This window comes from Micrasema longulum, unplaced genomic scaffold, assembly GCF_059751315.1.
Source record: "Micrasema longulum isolate JH-2025_06_02 unplaced genomic scaffold, ASM5975131v1 h1tg000040l, whole genome shotgun sequence".
Taxonomy (NCBI): domain Eukaryota; kingdom Metazoa; phylum Arthropoda; class Insecta; order Trichoptera; family Brachycentridae; genus Micrasema; species Micrasema longulum.
This window is the reverse complement of record NW_028277247.1, coordinates 116,995-135,641: the sequence shown is the minus strand read 5'-3', so window position 1 is coordinate 135,641 and position 18,647 is coordinate 116,995. Positions and strand designations below refer to the sequence as shown.

Here is an 18,647-nt window from a genome sequence, read left to right as displayed (position 1 = left end):
TCTCCACTCCGCTCTGTCTTCAGAGGTCCTTTGGCTCTATATGGGAAGCACAGTCTATATTGTGGCATATTTCTTCCGGATGCTTTCGGCAAGGACGCCCTATGCCAATCGATCCCTTAATCATTAATTTCAGTATATTGTGCTGGAGTTTTTCATGTCGCAGCATATGACCTATCCAGTATCCATTCTGCGAGCCTTTCCAATATCGTGTTTGACACGTGCCTGGTTTCTTTGAGCCTGCTGAGAACCTCGTCATTTATTATGCGAGTATATAAATATTAATTTTCGTAAATATCTGAATAACGCTTCACTCATTCATGAAACACCCGGACTAAAAGGGTTGATCGGTATCATTTTGTCCACGGTACCTGCGTCTGGTTTAACACAAGCGAAACAGTTGTGCAATTAAGAAAATTAAGACGCTGAATAAACACTTCACCTGTTAAAAACATCAATAATAATGTGCAGATGTTCAATTTATCAAATTTGGCAGGTTTTGAATCGAATCCGAAATTATTAATGCATAAGTCGTCAGTGTTTATTCGCAGACGAATCGTTTAAGTCAGGTCCCTTACAAATCTCTGCATCAGTGAAATACCCTTAGGATGGCGAGAAATTACACTTCTTCGATTTTATTATTTTTGTGTTGTGCAAACGTAAGTCAATATACTTTTCCTTCATCTTCAGCCTTTATCTCTCCACTGCTGGATACAGGCCTGATCCCTTACCCTTTTACCCTTTCCTGTTATTTTTTTTTGTAGCCATTTCTTTTCCTCTTCAACGAATTGGCATATCGCTTTTGAGGTCTTTCGACGCCTCTCTTATTCTCTCAAGGTCTCCACTTCAAAATTTTAAGAGCTCATCCTGCCTTGCAACATGCTCTGCCCATTGCCATTTTAATCCATGCTGTCCTTTACTCTGGTTCTACGTCTAATTTCATAATTTGTTTTCAAGTAAATATAACATTTATAAAATAACAAATTTAAAAAAAAAATACTCTTAATATTATTTTTTTATGTTTACCTAAGTAATAATATGTCACATGTGTCTGGGCGGATAAGGAATACTATTCTGTTTGTGAAATAGAACCAGTACCCGGATTTTAGACTCGATGGCTGCTCTTAAGTAAAAATCCTGAATAGGGACATCGAGTGGAGATAAACCCACCTCGTTGTCTAGTGGTTGGTCCTTTCGCCTACCATTATTGAGTTCTTGGGTTGGATTCCTGGCTGGGTGAATGAGAAATATTGTTTTTTTAAAGGTTGTTTAAACTCCAATATTTCATTGTTCTTGATCTGGCACCTGATGTGTACGACTGATCACCTTATTTTCATGTAACAGATGATCGAAATAAGCTGATAGGGGAATGATGATGATGATGACCCATGTTAAAAATGGCAATTATTTTTTTTTCCGTCCATTCTAGCTTCTCGTATCATTGATTTATATAATTTAATAGAAATATTTATCATTTTGCAAACTTTTATTCAATGTGAAGGGCGCGGGCGTTTGGATAAAAAGCATGGAAAATGAATTTCAATCTTATTGAAATAATGTAGTAACTAATGATTCAAGTTCACCGTCTTGACCATGGAAAAGCAATTATAAAACATGAAAGTTTCGCAAAGTAAACAACTCACTTAACAAATGTAAACAAATGTTTACCATGAACAAGTTAGGGCTTCACTATTGAATATTGCCCGTCTAAACGCGTTAAAACTTGTACAACCGAACTTATTGATAAATATGGTTTTCCGATCGACAAATGTTTTGACAGGGAAACCTCTTTGAGAAGAGAAAATGGAAGTCAAAAAATTAACAGAACCTCTGACCTGTTATTGGCAAGTTAATGTGAACACTACAAATAGTGTAATATTGTATAATATTGTATAATAATATTGTATAATAACTTGATGATGCTCCCCAAAGGGAGCATCATCAGGTTATTATTCACAACTAATGGTGCATATCATCCGTAGTAAATGTCCTTCGCTCCACTGGGTGCAGATAATGAAATTTCGGTGCGTAGGGCATAGTATTAGTACACCAAAATTAGACAAAAACATGGAAACGTTCATTCATTCATTCATTCGTCATTCCCTTTCCACACCTAATGGTACTTAGGGCACTGTCATTGATACACCAATTGCAGTCACTTGATTTTTTTTCATTAAATAAAAGTGAGATAATCAGTCTTACGATTCAGGTGCCAGTCGAGGGACTATGAAATCGCACCTTTAGGACGAAAACGGCTCAACTAAAAAAATCAACTTTTTGGGATATTGCAAAAGGAGAATGTAAATTGTGACACTTTCGTATTCTTTCGTCGATTGTTTCTTATTTTTCGAAGTAAGCACCAAATTTTGAGATAAAAATTATACCAAAGGCTTTCAGCCATGAAAAAAATTAAAATAAATTATTATAAGTTTTAACAAGACATTTATTTCATGAGTCATTATTAGATTGAAAAAAAACAAACAAAAGCACGTCGATAAATTAAGCACGTCGATAAATATTAGGTCAGATCAGGTCACCAAACGCATTTTTTAAATTTATTCATGAAATGATATTAACGTAAATAAGTCACTAATATTATCAATAATTCAAATAATAAAAGGACGTTAACTAAAATAAGGCCCTAAAATTTTCGGGAAGTCGAAACAAAAATATTAGAAACTAAAGTGGTCATTTTAATATATTTTTTTAATAAAGTAATCATGCCATTTGTACCCGAATAAAATTTACTCAACCGGCTTTCGGTCACTATATGTTTGTCTGCGTTGCGTCCTTTACACAGCAGTTTAAACACAACACTAATTGCGTCGCTTCCGTACTGACCAAGAATCTAAATTCTCCGAGTAATAAAGTAACCGATGTAACGGTTTTGTCCTATTGCCACCCTAATGTTGCGTTTTTTTTAAATGTAGATAGATGGATAATGCTCATTGAAGTCATTTTATGATCTAAACTCATTTTAATCTTTTTTTCAGTTAAGTCGTTTTCATCCTAAAGGTGCGAGATATTCTAGTGTAAAAACACCTTTGTATTTTTAAAATGTAAATATTTCAATTCAACCATGTCGGGAATCGAACCCGAGACCTCTTGCATGCTAGATAAACGTACTGACCACTACACCACGAGACCGACAAACATGGAAACATTACACACCTTTTTAAAAAAATATAACTGATCACCTTATCTTCATGTAATAAAAATGATCAAGATACTCTGTGATAAGTGTACCAATGCAGTGCCCTATGCACCATTAGGTGCGGAAATGTAATAATGATGATGATATATATATATATATATATATATATCATCATCATTATTACATATATAAACATATATATTAATATTTAATTTAAACATCATGTAGTCTCGGTTTTCGATTGCATAACTGATGATATAAATGACCTTTCTTCCCATTCATCTGATGAATATAAGATCCACTATTTTTTGATTATTTTTCTGTGGTCTATAAAAAGCAAGTATATTGGTAACTTTTTCGTTTCTTTGGTTTAATTTTACTTGCATTATTCCTATTATGAATTATAGAGCTTGCAATTATTTGACAGGTATTTATTTGTGTTCCACACATATCAAATTTGTATGACTTATATACCTATATCAAAGAGGATATGTACAAATTGTTGTATAATATATTTTTATCTAGAAGGTTCATTTAAATTAATCCAATCAGTCATTGAAACGTTTTCGAACCAATAAAGTCGGTGGGACATTTTTAATAGTGTTCATTACACAAATTCTAGTTGCCCGCGGGTGTAATTGTGTTGCCGGATATTAGTTTAAGTTTTGCAATGGCTTGTCTTGTGACCCACGAAGGTATGACCAGATAATATTACGTACTTCTGAATAATAGCTGCTCTAAATCGCCTCCAAGAAATCAGAGATACTAAAGTACAATACCAGGTACTAGGACTTATTGCAAAACGACCAATAAAATGTGTAGTTCAGCGCTTGTATTAAACACAATAAAGGATAAATAAACACTTTATTATCTAATGAATAATAAAAACATAAAAAAATAAATATACGGGGTCCTAAACCTGGCGTTTTCTTACTTCTTATTGCCAAATGACATTTTTTTAACTAACCAATTAAATAAGAGGTGTTATTTATACCATTTCAGAACGTACGCCAAAAATAATACAACAATAAAATAAAATAAATGCAAAAATAGAACTAGCAATACGTGTAGACTAATTTACTTATATTGGTACTAGTATTTAATGAGAAAAGGGGACAGGAGAGAGGAATATTGAGAAATTAAGGAAAAGAAAGATAGCAAAAAAGGCGTGATTTAAACAGAGGTACTGTAGAAATAACTTTGATAGTGGATGAGCGATGATTCCACAGATGAGCCACATGAAAACTATATGAGTTAGAGAAGTTGTGGGTGGTAACGAAGACAGTGGTACGTTGCGAATAAATAAATAATTACTGTTTTTTTATGAATAAAATAACAAAAAAATGTTTCTGCTATATTCATTAACCCATATGAGCACAAGTAGGGAACTATTCGATTGGGATTAAATTAATTTAACATCTTTAACTCTTGTGTGGCTGTGATGTCACACTAGTCGACATAGGACACAAGACTTGATATATCACTCTTATTTTTTTTTTAAATGAATGTGTATTTTTTGTAACCTTCAAATGGACATTTTCAAACCCGATTTGGAAAGTAAAATTTGTAGAACTATGCTAAATGTTAGTACAAAAAATATTCATCCTTGCTACGCGAAGAATGAATGTCCGCTAATTCAGCAACACATCTATACAGATACCTTATACAAGAGAGAGCACGAAGATAGAAGTAGAGGAAGATAGAGACGCTGCTCTGCGGCGGGTGTTGTCTAAAACAGATTTAGTCTTCAGTCGGTTGATGACAGTGATAAGGGATGCGCACGCGTAACATGAGCGGCGTATTTGTAATTTTTATTTTATTTTGCTGTAAGAGCGCTAAATTATATGCTTTTCGCATAAATTATGAAAAAGGAATTATTAAACAGAATGTTTCCATGTTATTTTTTTTTCAAATGTCTGAACTTTAGAATATTCCGTCTTTTACTAGTGGTAACACGATGTTACATCACCGCGCGCAAAGTGATTATTTACCATAGTCTTTTAAGAGTTAAAAAGAGAATTATAACTAATTTAATTTTGTCATAGAGCACCGCACTGTTAAATAAAATGTAATGTATATCGATCATTTGTTGTAGAATGGAAGGTGATAAATCTTCCACTTTAGCTGCCAGTCCAAGGACAATGAAATATTTAAGTGAAAACCAACTTATAAACCTTGGAGTGATAACTTAACAAAGTCGCTTAAACTGAGAAAAACTTTTCTATGATTGTTGACCGCGAAGTTAGCTACATATCACAGCAATACAAAGGATCATAGGTACTTAGGTTGAGAATTGCAAGCGCCAACCGAAACCGTCCGTTACACGTTTGTTGTTAAACTAAAAACCAAACTAAAACCAAACTAAAATTTGAAACGCTTTTGTTCTATGCAATAAAGCTCAAGGGCTTCTTTGGAGAATTATTACTCTGAGTTATAAACAAATATTTCATGTCGACTCTAATCGAATCCAAGACTTCAAGTATGGTAGACTAACGCGCTAACCATTACACTACGAGGCGGATTTTTCTACACTTGATTTCCCTTTTCAGCTTTTTTTCCTGATAGCAGCCAATTGAGTCGAAAATACTCATCCTAAATTCTGCTTCTATTTCACAAGCATATGTATTCTTCATCCGCCCGAAAACAGGCTGAAGTTTTGTGGAAATAATATTGTTTCCAAAAATTATGAAACCGGAAGAGATTTAAATGATATATTAGAGATTAATAAATCGGTTAACTTCAAACATTTGGGATAACCAATGCATTATTTGGATTGAACGATTGTTGTTTTTATTTAGATAAAGATGTAAGTAGTATAAATGTTTCTAAAAATACCAATAAAAACTCGTGTTTTGTTGGTCGGCATTCGGTTCAATCAAGCGATCTATCAAATCACGAAGTTCGAGACAACGCCAACGGATCTCGGGTAACGAACCATTTGTCAACAGAGGCTCGTATGAATAAAAGCAAATAGTTTTGATTGATCTCTCATCACAATTAAAGCTTATATGAAAATGCGTTTTCTGTTTTCCGAAGCGACATTTGGGATCTCTGTACCAGATGCTGTCGACAAACGATCTAAAGTATCTTATACATATAAACCCTCGTGAGTTTGTATGTATCAATATTAATAATGTATTGTCTTAAATATAAGTATGACTTTTGTTAATTTACGATACTTAATGAAAAAATAAATCTTCTACTAACTGGTGATGAATATATGAAAGCAGTCACATTAGAAATTAATTTGTTATTTCATTTTAAATATTGGTTATCATTCAATAGTTTTCTACACCTGTAACTGTAGATATACAAATAAATGGATCTCGACATTGTAATTATTATAAAATCGAGTAAGGGCAACCGCTGAAAGTATGTAAATGCGACGGTATACACGCTTGTATCCGCCATGGACCTTTGATATGCCTACCTTTGCATTCCGAGATATTAACTATAAATAGGCCGAACAAGAACAATCGTGTATCAGTTAGTTCTGTGAATTAAGTCGTGAAGTAGCTAAATCAACACAGACCACGATGTTCAAGTTGGTGGTGTTGTCTGTTCTGCTGGCTGTTGTTGCTGCCAAACCTTCCTTGACGTATTCTGCTCTCCTGGCCCCCGCAGTGTATGCCGCCCCTTCTGCAATATCCCACCAGTCGCGTGTAGATGTGCACTCTGCTCCGATTTTGAGATATGCTGCCCCGGCATGGGCTTATTCCAGTCCAGCTCTCGCGTACTCAGCGCCAGCTCTCGCCTACTCTGCACCTCTTCACTCCAGTCTAGCGCTCGCTCCACACACTCCTGCTAGGATTCTGACACCTCATGGAGTACCATTGGAAACTGCTGACGTCGTAGCTGCTAAGGCTGTTCACTTCCAAGCTCACGCATTAGCTCATCACCATCACTACCTCCACAAAAGATCTGCTTTGTATCCTCTGGCTTATTCTACGCTTTTGGCTCCATCCGCAGTATCTCACCAGTCCCGTGTTGATATTCACCACTCGACACCTTTGCTGTCTTACCACTACCCTCTTCACTACAGCCACGCTCCTCTATACAGTCACGCCCCTCTTCATTACAAGTCACCCTTGGCTTTGTTGGCTCCTCATGGCCCTGCTCTCCACCATTGGTAGTAAAACCTAGATGAGAACGACGTGAAGAGATTCATTCCGATGATCTTCAATTTTGGACTTCAAACGACAATTTTTTTTAGCATTAAGTTCATGTCAAAATGTATTTAAACGAAATTTTCTTTTGTAAATATACGAGTATGAATATACATTAAATAAAATTAAATACACAGTAAACGTCAACATTTTTCATTTACTAACCCAAAATGTGCAATTAGGTAATTACTTTCTCCATAAGATTCGCATTACGAATTGCAATTTATATTATCCTTTAATCTCTAAAAATACAGAAGGTAAAATTATTTTTCAAGTAGCGTTAAATAGATAGCATTTTGAACTTGTTAACTGACTTAATTAAACTAAGTAACCACCTTAGTAAGAATTAATGTAATTACCAAAGAAGCTGTACAGCATCAAATTGCAGAGGCGTATGTGATTATAATAATTTTAATGTGTAGATGCAATAAACTCATTAGAATTAGATTCGTTTCATGAATCTGTTTTATTGTTCAGTTTTTGTTTTTCAATCTATAATTTAATATTTTTATATACCTAACTGCTAAATAAAAAAATGCCAATAGAAATAAAGGCCAATAGAAATTAATAAAACGCTCTTTGATTTCTGAAGATAGTTTAGGCATTTACCGGACTAATGACTTAATATCCCTACATTAATGTACTAATTACATGAATGAAAGATATATATTTTTTTAAATTTAAAATATCTTTTAAAATAAAAACAAAGCAGCAATATTTATTTTACATCTTAAGCGTCGTTTTTCTTCGGGATTTCATTGATAAGTATGAATGACTGTTCTGTGGACGGTATTTAATCATTGCGATTGGGTCACTATTTTAGAAATATGTATAAGAATAATAATACTTGAATCCGCAAATTTAAGGTATCAAGTAGTAAGTGGGTTTTTAAACTCGTCTATTGTTATTTTTTATTCATTTATTTATTTACGGTCCTATACACCTTTAACACAATAACAATAAACACAACGGTGAAAAAAAAACAACAAAAAATAGCGCAATATTAAAAAATAACAAAAACATCGAAAAAAAGTTAACAGTATTTTTCAAAAAAATAAATATTTCATCTGTAACAAATATAAAAATTTACCTAAATAAAAGAAAGATAAATTAAAGAAAATGGCTTTTTTTTAAGGAGGAAGAGAAGAATGATTTTTTTTTAAATTCCTCTGTGATTTTGTTCAACCCATTGGGTGCCACAAGCGAAATATGAGTATCATTAACATTATTTGTAAGTAAACATCTAGAATATTACGCTATTTGCAATTTAACACTCTGCCCATAATGAATGGAGAAATTATTTGACAAAACAAAAATGTTAGTTAGCAAAAGCATTCCGAAATCTGTAGAATTTGTCTGACATTTAAAAAAATAAATAGCTACGGTGGTCTTATTATTTACACAAATTTTTCGAAAATGGAAATCTAGTTGTGGTAGAGTGGGTCTTGACCCCCTGAATTCCTGACCTCTAATCCGTGAATCCGCGGCACAAGCCACGGGTCCAAAATCCGGTTATTTTTTATTTTTTTTATTTATCAAACTTACTTACTTACTTATCGGGTCCGGAGTTTAGACCTTGCCACTCCAGGGTGCAGCGACAGATATCGCCTTGTCGGTGGCCATCCTGAAATCATTATCATCACAATTTAACTGCATTTGTGGGTACCGCAGCAGATGGGGATTATCCTGCATCTCTCCACAATCACAGTTCATGTCATCTCCCTCCAGAAAACCCCACCTCCGTTTGTTGTATTTGCACCTAGACACCCCTACCCTTAGTCTATTGAGAACTTTCCACGTAGGAAAGTCCAAATTGTGGGCGGTCTTTGTGCTTTCAGATGGCATTATCCAGAGCCTATCGCCGAGTTTCTCTCTCTACAGATCCTCTCTGCGTTTTTCTGCAGAGGTCTCCGAGTCAGTTGTGACTTTAAAGAAACTTCTTCTCGATCCCAGTCTCAAAAGAGCCATTCAATGGTCGTAAAGGGGGTATCAAGGGTCATGGGTCTGTTTGTGTCTCTCTGCGTCCGCTGCTACATTTCTCCTGATGTCGGGTGGAGCGATACCTGTAAAAGGATAAAGTTTGTGCACCGGTGTGGGCTTAAGGCAGCCGGACACCAATCGCGCCATGTCATTTACAGCAATATCCACTTGTTTGGCGTGTGCTGACTTCTGCCAAACGGGACAAGCGTACTCTGCTGCAGAGACACACAAACCCAAGGCAGAAGTGCGGAGTACATTTGGAGATGCTCCCCAGGATGAACCGGTGAGCTTCCGTAATATGTTATTCCTGGCGGAGACTTTCTGTTTAGTATTGGTGTAATGCTGCTTATAAGAAAGCGTCCTATCCAGAGTTACACCAAGATATTTAGGTGTTTGGCAGTGCTCGATTCTCTCCCCCTTCTATGTGACTTCCAGTTCTCTTACCGCCTGCTTATTTTTGAGGTGAAAGGCACAGAGTTGAGTTTTCTCATCAAACTCAATCGTCTCTTAAATATTCGCATAAATTTCATGTTACTTTTTGAAGGTAATGATACTTTTTAAAGTTTTCAATTTATATCATGCAAAATAATTAGTAAAAAATTAAATGAACTTCTAATAAGAACTTTTAGAAACAAGTGTAGGGTAAAGCAAAAAAGAACGTACTCAAAAAACTTTTTATTTAAATACATTTTGAATTAAAAACCTACCTACTATTATAATCGTATGAAAATATAACATTTTCGGAAACAAAATAGTATGCGGTTAATAATAAATTGAATAATACCAAAAGTATAAAAAACAGCATTTTTCGCGTACTGTTTCCTACTTCACTAGGTAAGAGTACGCATAACCATTTCATAGTACAAGGTCATTTATTTATTTATTTACGGTTCAATAAACCTTTTACATTATTACAATGAAACTAGTAAAAAAAATACAACATAAAATAGCATATTAGTCCTCCTGCTTGACAGTAATGGTAAATTTAAATCCGTCATCAAGAATTTATAATTTATTTCTGACACAGGTAGACCTAATTTAAATTAAATATATCTTAAAAACTTTCTTTGTACTCGTTCAATATCATATGAGTCACAGTAATAAGCGGAACTCCAAACTGCAGATGCATACTCTAGCTGTGCTTTTACAAAAGAACAAAATAAAATTACGATTTTTTCAATATTTTGAAAATGCTTAGTGTTACGAATAACAAAACCTAACATTTGCATATCCTCATTAGAGATAATTTCATAGTGACGTGAGAAATTTAACTTAGTATTAAAACTAACACGTAGGCAATAATCTAATGTAATTTTTTTCGTACACAAATTACTATGAAATGCTCCAAAACCAAAATGTAGTAAGAGCACTCATTGTGCCTCCATGTTTCACATCTTAAATTAAATCCAATCCGTTTTTTTACATAAATATTTTTGTTTTTAAATACTGTGTTTTATCGTTTGTGTAAACTAAATTAAAAAATAAATGTTTTTGAATTGATTAAAAAAATTCAACTAAATTCAAGTTAAGACCGATATTTATTTCAATTAAGAAAACTCTACAGGAAAAATGTTGAAGCTCTTATGTTTACTGCCATCTGTGGTCGATTAATAAAAGCTTTTCGATATCCTTATTGGTGAAATGTAGTGAAGTAGGTAGGATGTAGTTTATTATCAAATAGAATATTCCTAGCTAATGTAATATTACGTTTCATTACGTGCAAACTAAATAAAATAAAAACAAAAATACTTTCATTTCGCTGAATGACGCAGGCTAATTTTATTGTATTTAATTTATGTGCAATAAATTAAAAATAATGTTCAATTAGATTAAGAGACATATCGCAAACACGCTATTTTATTGATTTTTGTTTTTATTTCATTCGGGGTATATAATATTTTTTAGATTTTTAAAAATACCCTGAAATGAAATACAACCAGGGCCATTTAATGAATGACAATGTAAAGTTGACATAGTTATCTTCCAATATCATATTAAACTCTTATTCCAATATATAATTAAAACTAAATTTTCCATTTATTTGCGGATGACCTTAAAATATTTAAAATTATAAAATCAATTGATGACTGTCATAAACTACAAAATGATCTTAATTCTTTATCATCTTGGTATCATGAAAACGACTTATTTTTTTATTTAAATAAATGCATGTCTATTAAATTCACAAGAAAAATAAATAAAATAGTTTTCAATTATTCAATCAACAACGCAATTGCAAAAAAAAAAAATTAACGTCGAGACGATTCGAGATCTTGGGATACTTTTTGATAACCAACTTAAATTCAACCATCACGTTGATCACATTTCCAAGAAAGCGTCCAAAATCTGTGGATTTATTTTGCGAACACCTAAGCCATTCAAAAGCTCGAAAATTGCAATGACATTGTACAAATCATTTGTTCGTAGCCTGCTTGAATTTAATTCTATAATATGGTCTCCTAATTATAATATATTTATCTAACGCGGATTGAATCAGTGCAACGTAAATTTCAAAAACGTTAATATTTAGAATTGGATCAAATACTTTCATTATTAACTATTATGATCGTCTAGAGTACTTTCATATCTTCAGTTTGGAATTCAGAAGGATTTTGGCTGGTTTGATATTATTGCACAAATTAATATCTAACTGTATAGATGCCCATGATATTCTTGCTCAGGTTAACCTTAATGTACCTCACCATAACTTGCGTACCAATGCTGTCTTTGCTGTGGGAAATTATTATTAATCAACATCGGATTCTTTTCCCCTCTGCCAAGGATCCTCAGAACAATGAACAAAATCTCATTAAACGGTACTGTCGATATGTTCCAACAGCAAAGGCAAGCATTCGAGAAGCAAGTTGTCACTCCTGACTCGCACGCATACACTTGCGATGTCCGCCTAGATTATGCCATGATTATACGTTTGTAAATTTAAATAAACTTTAATATTATTTATATTGAGTGTTATTATATAATATATAGTCAATAATGCCAATCTGTTAGAGCTTTCATAAGCCTGTTGATTGGCTTAAAAAAAAAAGGTGAAATAAAGTTTTCTTTGAGAAAATGAGTATCTTAGTCGGTAAACTGTATTAGAAATAATAGAAAAATCAACCCATTTTAGATACAGAAAATTCTATTGCACTTTAAAGACAATTGAAGATAACTTTCAATTAGCATTCGGACCTAGAGCTCCAATTACAATTGAAAGTTAACAGGGTTATCTTCAATTGTCTTTGAAGTAAAATAGAACATTCAGTGCAATATTATTTTCAATAGAATTTAAATATTTTCGTTACTTACCTGTAATAAAACACGTTTATTATTTTTTTCTAATTAATATTCTATATTTCATACAGAAAATTGTATTTTACCTTATTGTTACTTGAAGATAATTTTGTGAACTTTCCATTGTAATCGAGGCCCAGGTAAGAAAGATTACTTTTACGTTGACCTAGTTAAAAATCACAAGTACAGTGATATTTATGAATATAAAACATCAATAAAATAAGAAGTTTCTAAAATACACAGTTTTCTGAAATAACGTCTAGTTGAGAAAAAAAATCTACATTGAAAACGTTTCGAATTGGTCTGCTTATAAAAATAAAACAAAAGTTTATTTGCTTGTCGTTTCTGTCTTTTATTGTTCATTTTTTTTTAGTTTTCTTTTTCGTTCTTTAAATATTAAAAAATATTATATAAAAGGGGGTGTTTATTGCTTTAATTACCAGACATTGGCAACAGGGGCTGCAACCAGACCGGCGTGGTTAAACACTCCGTGGGTGGAGTAGCCAGAGAGGCCTAATGGGGCGGCAGCGTAGGGAGCAGCCACATAAGGGGCGGCAGCATAGGGGGCAGCTACGTATGGGGAGGCAACGTAGGGGGCGGCAGCGTACGTAGCGGTGATAGGAGCGGCAACGGGGGCGGCGTACTGGATGACGGGGGCGGATACAGCGGGAGCCACGTATTGCACGGGGGCAGCGGCAACCACTGGCCTCGCGTCATGGACAACAGTGCTGGATTGGCTGGAGATGGTCTTAGGAACAGAAACGACGCTGGCTACTGGAGCAGCCCTGACTTCCACAGCTGGGGCGGTTTCGATAATCTCCAAAGTTTCAGCAGCGGGGGCGGCGAAGACGGCTTTAGCGTCGTGCACAATAGCGTTAGAGTAGCTAGAAACAGAGGTAGGCACGGAGGCTACAACAGCGGGAGCAGATTTCACTTCAAAAACGGGTGCCTGGACGTAAGCAGGAACCACGGCACGGGCATCATGCACCACACTGCTGGAGTGGCTGGAGATGGAAGTAGGAACAGATCCAACCACAGCGGAGTAAGCCAGGGGAGCCACCAGGCCACTGGGAGCAGCCAACGAGACAGCCACCAAGGCAGACAATACCACCTAAAAAAAAAAAAAACAAATTAGTAACATTCAATGTATTTGCACGCTCGTTTGCGTACAAGTGATTTGCCATGACCACGCTTATGAATATAGATGATGTATGTACTAACCAGACGGAACATTTTGGTCTGTATTGTTATTGTCTGACTGAGTAAGTCACTACAATGTGTCTCTAAGAATACTGATGGATGTTCCCGCACCCGGGCGCCTTAAATACTCCGCACGACTAAAGGAACCAGAGAAGCAGGTTCTGCCCACTGGTGCTGGCGCTGGTCAAACTTATACAAACAATAATACATACATGACGCCGTGCCATTATTGAATTACATACACTGAATCCGCTACTAACGGGCTTCGTACGTTTTGCGGAAGCGATATGTATGATTAATGAAATCGGTTGCAAAAAAATCATTCACATTTTGTCAAAGTAGTACGTATTTATGAATTTAGATATCTTTTTAACTAGAGTAATATGCATAATTGTGTTCGGGCTCCTAAACCGTATTTTGTCCTTGGAGAAATGACGTCTTTGCAATACTAAAAGTATTAAAATTTACCAGGGTAAATTAATTTTGTTTACACGCGTAATTACCACACGTTATCATCACTTTCAAATAACAATTTTTGTTCATAAATATTAAACTGTGTAATTGTTTTAACTAAAGCTTATTTATTTTAAGTTGATATTTTTATATGGGAGTTGCTTTATTATTTACCTTGCTTATAATGAACTAGGTTTATATTTCAAAAAGTGGATTTTTCTGCAATTAAATATCTTAAAATTTATCTAAACTATTGGGATCAGGAGGGATATATTAATGTGGGCTAATCAGGAACTTTTTAGCATTTGCTCACGTGTATTACATGGAGGTTATTGGCAGTGTGAAAATTGTGTCCTTACAATACATTGTCTTGTAAATTTTTGAATTATGAGAAATATATTCAAATACGATCTTAAAACAAAAGTGTTTTTTGTATGTGAATAAAGGAAATAACATGAAAAGAAAACACTGTTGATGTAATATGTATACAGGGTGTTCTTTAAACCCTGTCACATCCGAAACCACGATGATCAGTATGGACAAGAAGACATATTGGCATACTTAAAAAAATATATAAAACGTAGAATTTTTTTTTAAATAAAATATTTAAGAAAACAAATGGTTGCTTACTTCTGCAAGGGAGAAGTGGGGGAGCTCGGTTGTCAGTGTATCAGAATCCCTCTCCCCCCTCGTTTCTTCCCTGCAGAAGTAAGCAACAATTTGCTTTTTGATATTTTTTTTATTTTTTATTTTTTCGTTCCAAAAAAAATATTTTTATGTGCCAAGATGTATTCTTGCTCATACTGATCATCGTGGTTTCGGATGTGACAGGGTTTAATGAACACCCTGTATAGTTTGCTGAATTTTTTATTTCAATTCGTCGACAAAAAAAAAACACTAGTGCCATAATCCAGAGAGAAAATACGAGAATACATTTGTGTGAAGAAGAGTCGGACCGCGTTTCCTCTTAAGATTAAACAATATTAAGTATACTTACAAAACTTTACTAAACAATATTTTGTAAAAACCGTTCGAATAAAAGTAAAAAAGATGTTGTAAATTTTCGTAGGTACTTGTGGATGATCGAATTACAGAACATAAAAAAAATTATTTTCAAATATTTAATTCTTTTTGCAAAAGTCAAACTGCTCTTTTGACAAACAAGGGTGTACTTTATTTAGGAATGCGATTTTCAAAAATGTATTGAAAGTCAGTTAATATTATTTTAGTGTTACCAAAAATCCAGGAAACATAAATAAATGGGTAGAAATGATTAGGAATTTATGGAAATAATCTGATTGGGATCCATAAAAAAACTTATGTTACTTGTAAACATTCAAAAACATTTATTTTTTATACACAAAACAAAAATTGTCTCCAATTTTTTTGTAAATGCAATCTTTGTAAAGGCAAACGTAGCCCTGGTGAACGATGAAAAAAATATGACCACTCCTTACTTTTTTCCTACTCAATAAATTGAAGATTTTCATCATCATTCCCTTTCCGCACCTAATGATGCATAGGGCACTGCATTGGTACACCAATCGCATCGTATCTTGATCATATTTGTTACATGAAGGTAAGATGATCAGTCTTACGCTTCAGGTACTAGTTCAGGTACCAGTCACTATAAAATATTTTAGTGTAAAAACACCCATTTAAATAAATATTTCATATCAACCATGTCGGGAATCGAACCCGAGACCTCTTGCATGGCAGGTTTACGCGCTGACCATTACACCACGAGGCCGAAGATTTTAAAAGCCGTAAATATGCCCGTAGCAAAGATCTACATTTCGTTCAGTAGTTATTCAGTCTATCGAGGACACATATACAAACATTGCCTTTATCGATATAGATTAAGTTAATCTCAGGTAAAAATCCCGCAAAAGAAAACCGAGTGGACGTAATACTAATACTAATACGAATAAGCCTACCCTATGTTGTACTGGGTACTGGTTAGTACGTTTGCCTGCCATTAAATATATAATAATATATTTAATGGCAGGCGGCCTCCGTGGTGTAGTGGTCAAGACGCTTGACTCGCGCACGGAAGGTTCCGGGTTCGATTCCCGGTGAGAACACAAAAATTAAAAATGTGATTTTTCTCAAGCCTGGGTGCTCTGTGATGTAATTCACCACTGTAATTAGGCCTCCTGGCCTGTTGTGGAGCAAAAAAAATAAAAAAATGTTAAAATAAAAAATATATTTTAATGCAATCGAAATCCATTAAATTTATGTTATTTTAATGATCTGAAATGGGCTAATAAATCATTTAATGAAAAAACATTAAAAAATAACGAGAATAAGATGGTTGTCAAATAAGTTAAACGGATTGTCATCATTATTTCATTTGCTTGTGTTTAAAATTAACTGTAATAAAACAGGCGTGAAAATTTTATTTAGTATTTAAGTTCTTGGAAAGACGTAGAAAAAACAGTTTGTCGTACGGCGCGGCGTTGGTGAAAATTTCAGCGTTGTTCTATAAAAACTGTAATGCATACTGTGCAGGCGTTTGTGTTTATACTGGTTAGATATGCGCTTTTTTTATATCAATTATACATATTTAAGAAGTCAATGAAGATTTTATTTATTTTACATATAAAAAAATCAGTTGATTATTAAAATAAATAGTTAAACTGATTCAATGGCTACACAGGTAAACGTTCTGAAGAAGGAAATTAGCGTATTCGACCACCATGCTTGAGGTCCCGGGTTTGATTCCTGGCAGACGTGAAACATTAATATTTAAGGTGGTTCTACACTGAAATGTTTCATTATACTAGACTGGCACCTGAAGCGTAAGATAAATTACCTTACCTTCATGTAACAGGTGATCAGGATACGCTACATTTATAGAACAAATGCAGTGCCCTATGTACCATTAGGGGTGGGTAGGAAAATGACAATGACAGGTTTACCTACTGTATGTAGGTGTGAATTAACAAACAATCTGGTTTTTACCAGGTTTCACAAGTTTTTGAGATTAAAATAAATTCGAGACTAGTTAATTTAAATACCGTTATTTTTTATTTTATTTACAGTACCTGGTGTCAACAAGAGCTACAATGACAATATCCGTAGCGAGCATTCTAGAATCTCCTCCGTTCTACAGCTCCATAATCGAAGACTTCGATTCATCTTTGGCTATTGATGATCCGACTGCTTTCGAAGTTTCATACTTTGGAGGAGCACCCGATCCGCCTTCAGAAGTCGTAGAGCCAATATTTTCCCATGACTCTAATGAGGATTCTTCTGAAATGGCCAAGATAATACCATTGATGAGACACCATGTTCCCGTTATGCCGATTCCTCACGCTGCCAATGTTGATAGAGCGGATCTCTTGCAATACTCCGCCCCGGTTCTGTCCAATGTAGTTGCATCCTTGGGACCACCCGTGATCTTCACGGACAAGTCCGAAGATGCCATCGTGGAGTACGATGATGTCATTGCAGCTCCCATCGACATTACAATGTCCGAATGGTAACCAGTATTAATAAATATGTGTCGTAATGATCAAAATTTACAATCCAACTTTGAGTTCCTCACTAACCCAAAAAATATACAATTTGAGTATGTCTCAAAAACTTTTCTCATCAAACTTAATTATATTTTATTAACATTATTTTAATTTAACTAACAACTAATTTATTTTTATGTATTTATTTACTTTAGTGTAAATTATTGTTTTTGCAGGTTTTATGACTATTGATTTCCATTTTTGAGGATAATAACTATCTGCAGGCCCTAACAAAAATCTAATCCATATTACTATTTTATTATATATTTTTTGTAACGAAAATGGAAGTCTAATAAATTTGAATAGCAAAATTACAATAAAACAATTTCACAACTTTCTTCTTTTCATTAAATACGCAGAATTCATATGTGTCACCAAACAAATATATGTTTTTGTCTAAACTAAAGACAAGAAAACTATGCCAAGTATGTTTGCTCTCGTAATTTGATCTTATAACCAGTATGAGGCCCAGCAAATAACTAATGCCTCCTTTTTTTTACTTAAATAAAGTTAGCCTAAAAGAAAAAAATGAACTAGGCGTTAGTCCTCAAACCTTCTTCTACAATATACTGCAATAGAAACTTTCTGCGTATACAGGTGGCAGTACTGCAATAACTTTTAAAATGGAAAACATCGATGTTTGTATTAAACAAGGTTCTGTGATTGAATTTTTGAATGCAGAAATATAAACGACCATTTTTATTCATGCAATGCTTAAAAATGTGAACGGTGATACAACAGTGGATATCAGCACTGTTAGACAATGAGTTTGTTGCTGTAAAGAAGCTGAAGGACAAACACCGTTTGCTAATGAAAAACGGAGCGGCAGGCCGTTGACTGCAGTGATTTATGGTTGATTTTTTGGAGCAAATATGCACAATA

General features: G+C 34.2%; 3 protein-coding genes across 4 annotated transcripts; 2 read left to right on the top strand and 1 right to left on the bottom strand.

Moving 5' to 3' along the window:
- The first annotated feature begins 533 nt into the window (after positions 1-533).
- On the top strand, positions 534-18,099 carry LOC148285329 (uncharacterized). 2 transcript variants are annotated; one of them, XM_088226542.1, is made up of 3 exons: positions 534-656; positions 17,289-17,728; positions 17,942-18,099. In XM_088226542.1, exons 1-3 carry the CDS (start codon positions 606-608, stop codon positions 17,955-17,957), a joined length of 507 nt encoding a protein of 168 aa, XP_088082668.1. In that variant the 5' UTR covers positions 534-605; the 3' UTR covers positions 17,958-18,099. The 2 variants fall into 2 exon arrangements, with proteins under 2 accessions (XP_088082668.1, XP_088082676.1); XM_088226550.1 differs by lacking the exon at positions 534-656 and adding an exon at positions 14,486-16,773.
- LOC148285331 (uncharacterized) lies at positions 6,526-7,464 on the top strand. The gene has a single exon (XM_088226519.1). The coding sequence runs from the start codon at positions 6,688-6,690 to the stop codon at positions 7,282-7,284; it is 597 nt and encodes a 198-aa protein (XP_088082645.1). The 5' UTR covers positions 6,526-6,687; the 3' UTR covers positions 7,285-7,464.
- LOC148285330 (uncharacterized) lies at positions 12,919-13,996 on the bottom strand. Its single transcript, XM_088226507.1, has 2 exons — positions 13,813-13,996; positions 12,919-13,702 (listed from the first exon to the last, which is right to left on the bottom strand). The coding sequence occupies exons 1-2, from the start codon at positions 13,822-13,824 to the stop codon at positions 13,028-13,030; spliced, it is 687 nt and encodes a 228-aa protein (XP_088082633.1). The 5' UTR covers positions 13,825-13,996; the 3' UTR covers positions 12,919-13,027.
- Positions 18,100-18,647: the final 548 nt, after the last annotated feature.

Bases quoted from the DNA above. Each gene is read 5' to 3' on its own strand.
- LOC148285331 (XM_088226519.1), top strand. From the start codon at position 6,688: ATGTTCAAGTTGGTGGTGTTGTCTGTTCTGCTGGCTGTTGTTGCTGCC.
- LOC148285329 (XM_088226542.1), top strand. From the start codon at position 606: ATGGCGAGAAATTACACTTCTTCGATTTTATTATTTTTGTGTTGTGCA. The intron at 657-17,288 runs GTAAGTCAATAT...TTTTATTTACAG, and splicing joins TATTTTTGTGTTGTGCAAAC to TACCTGGTGTCAACAAGAGC.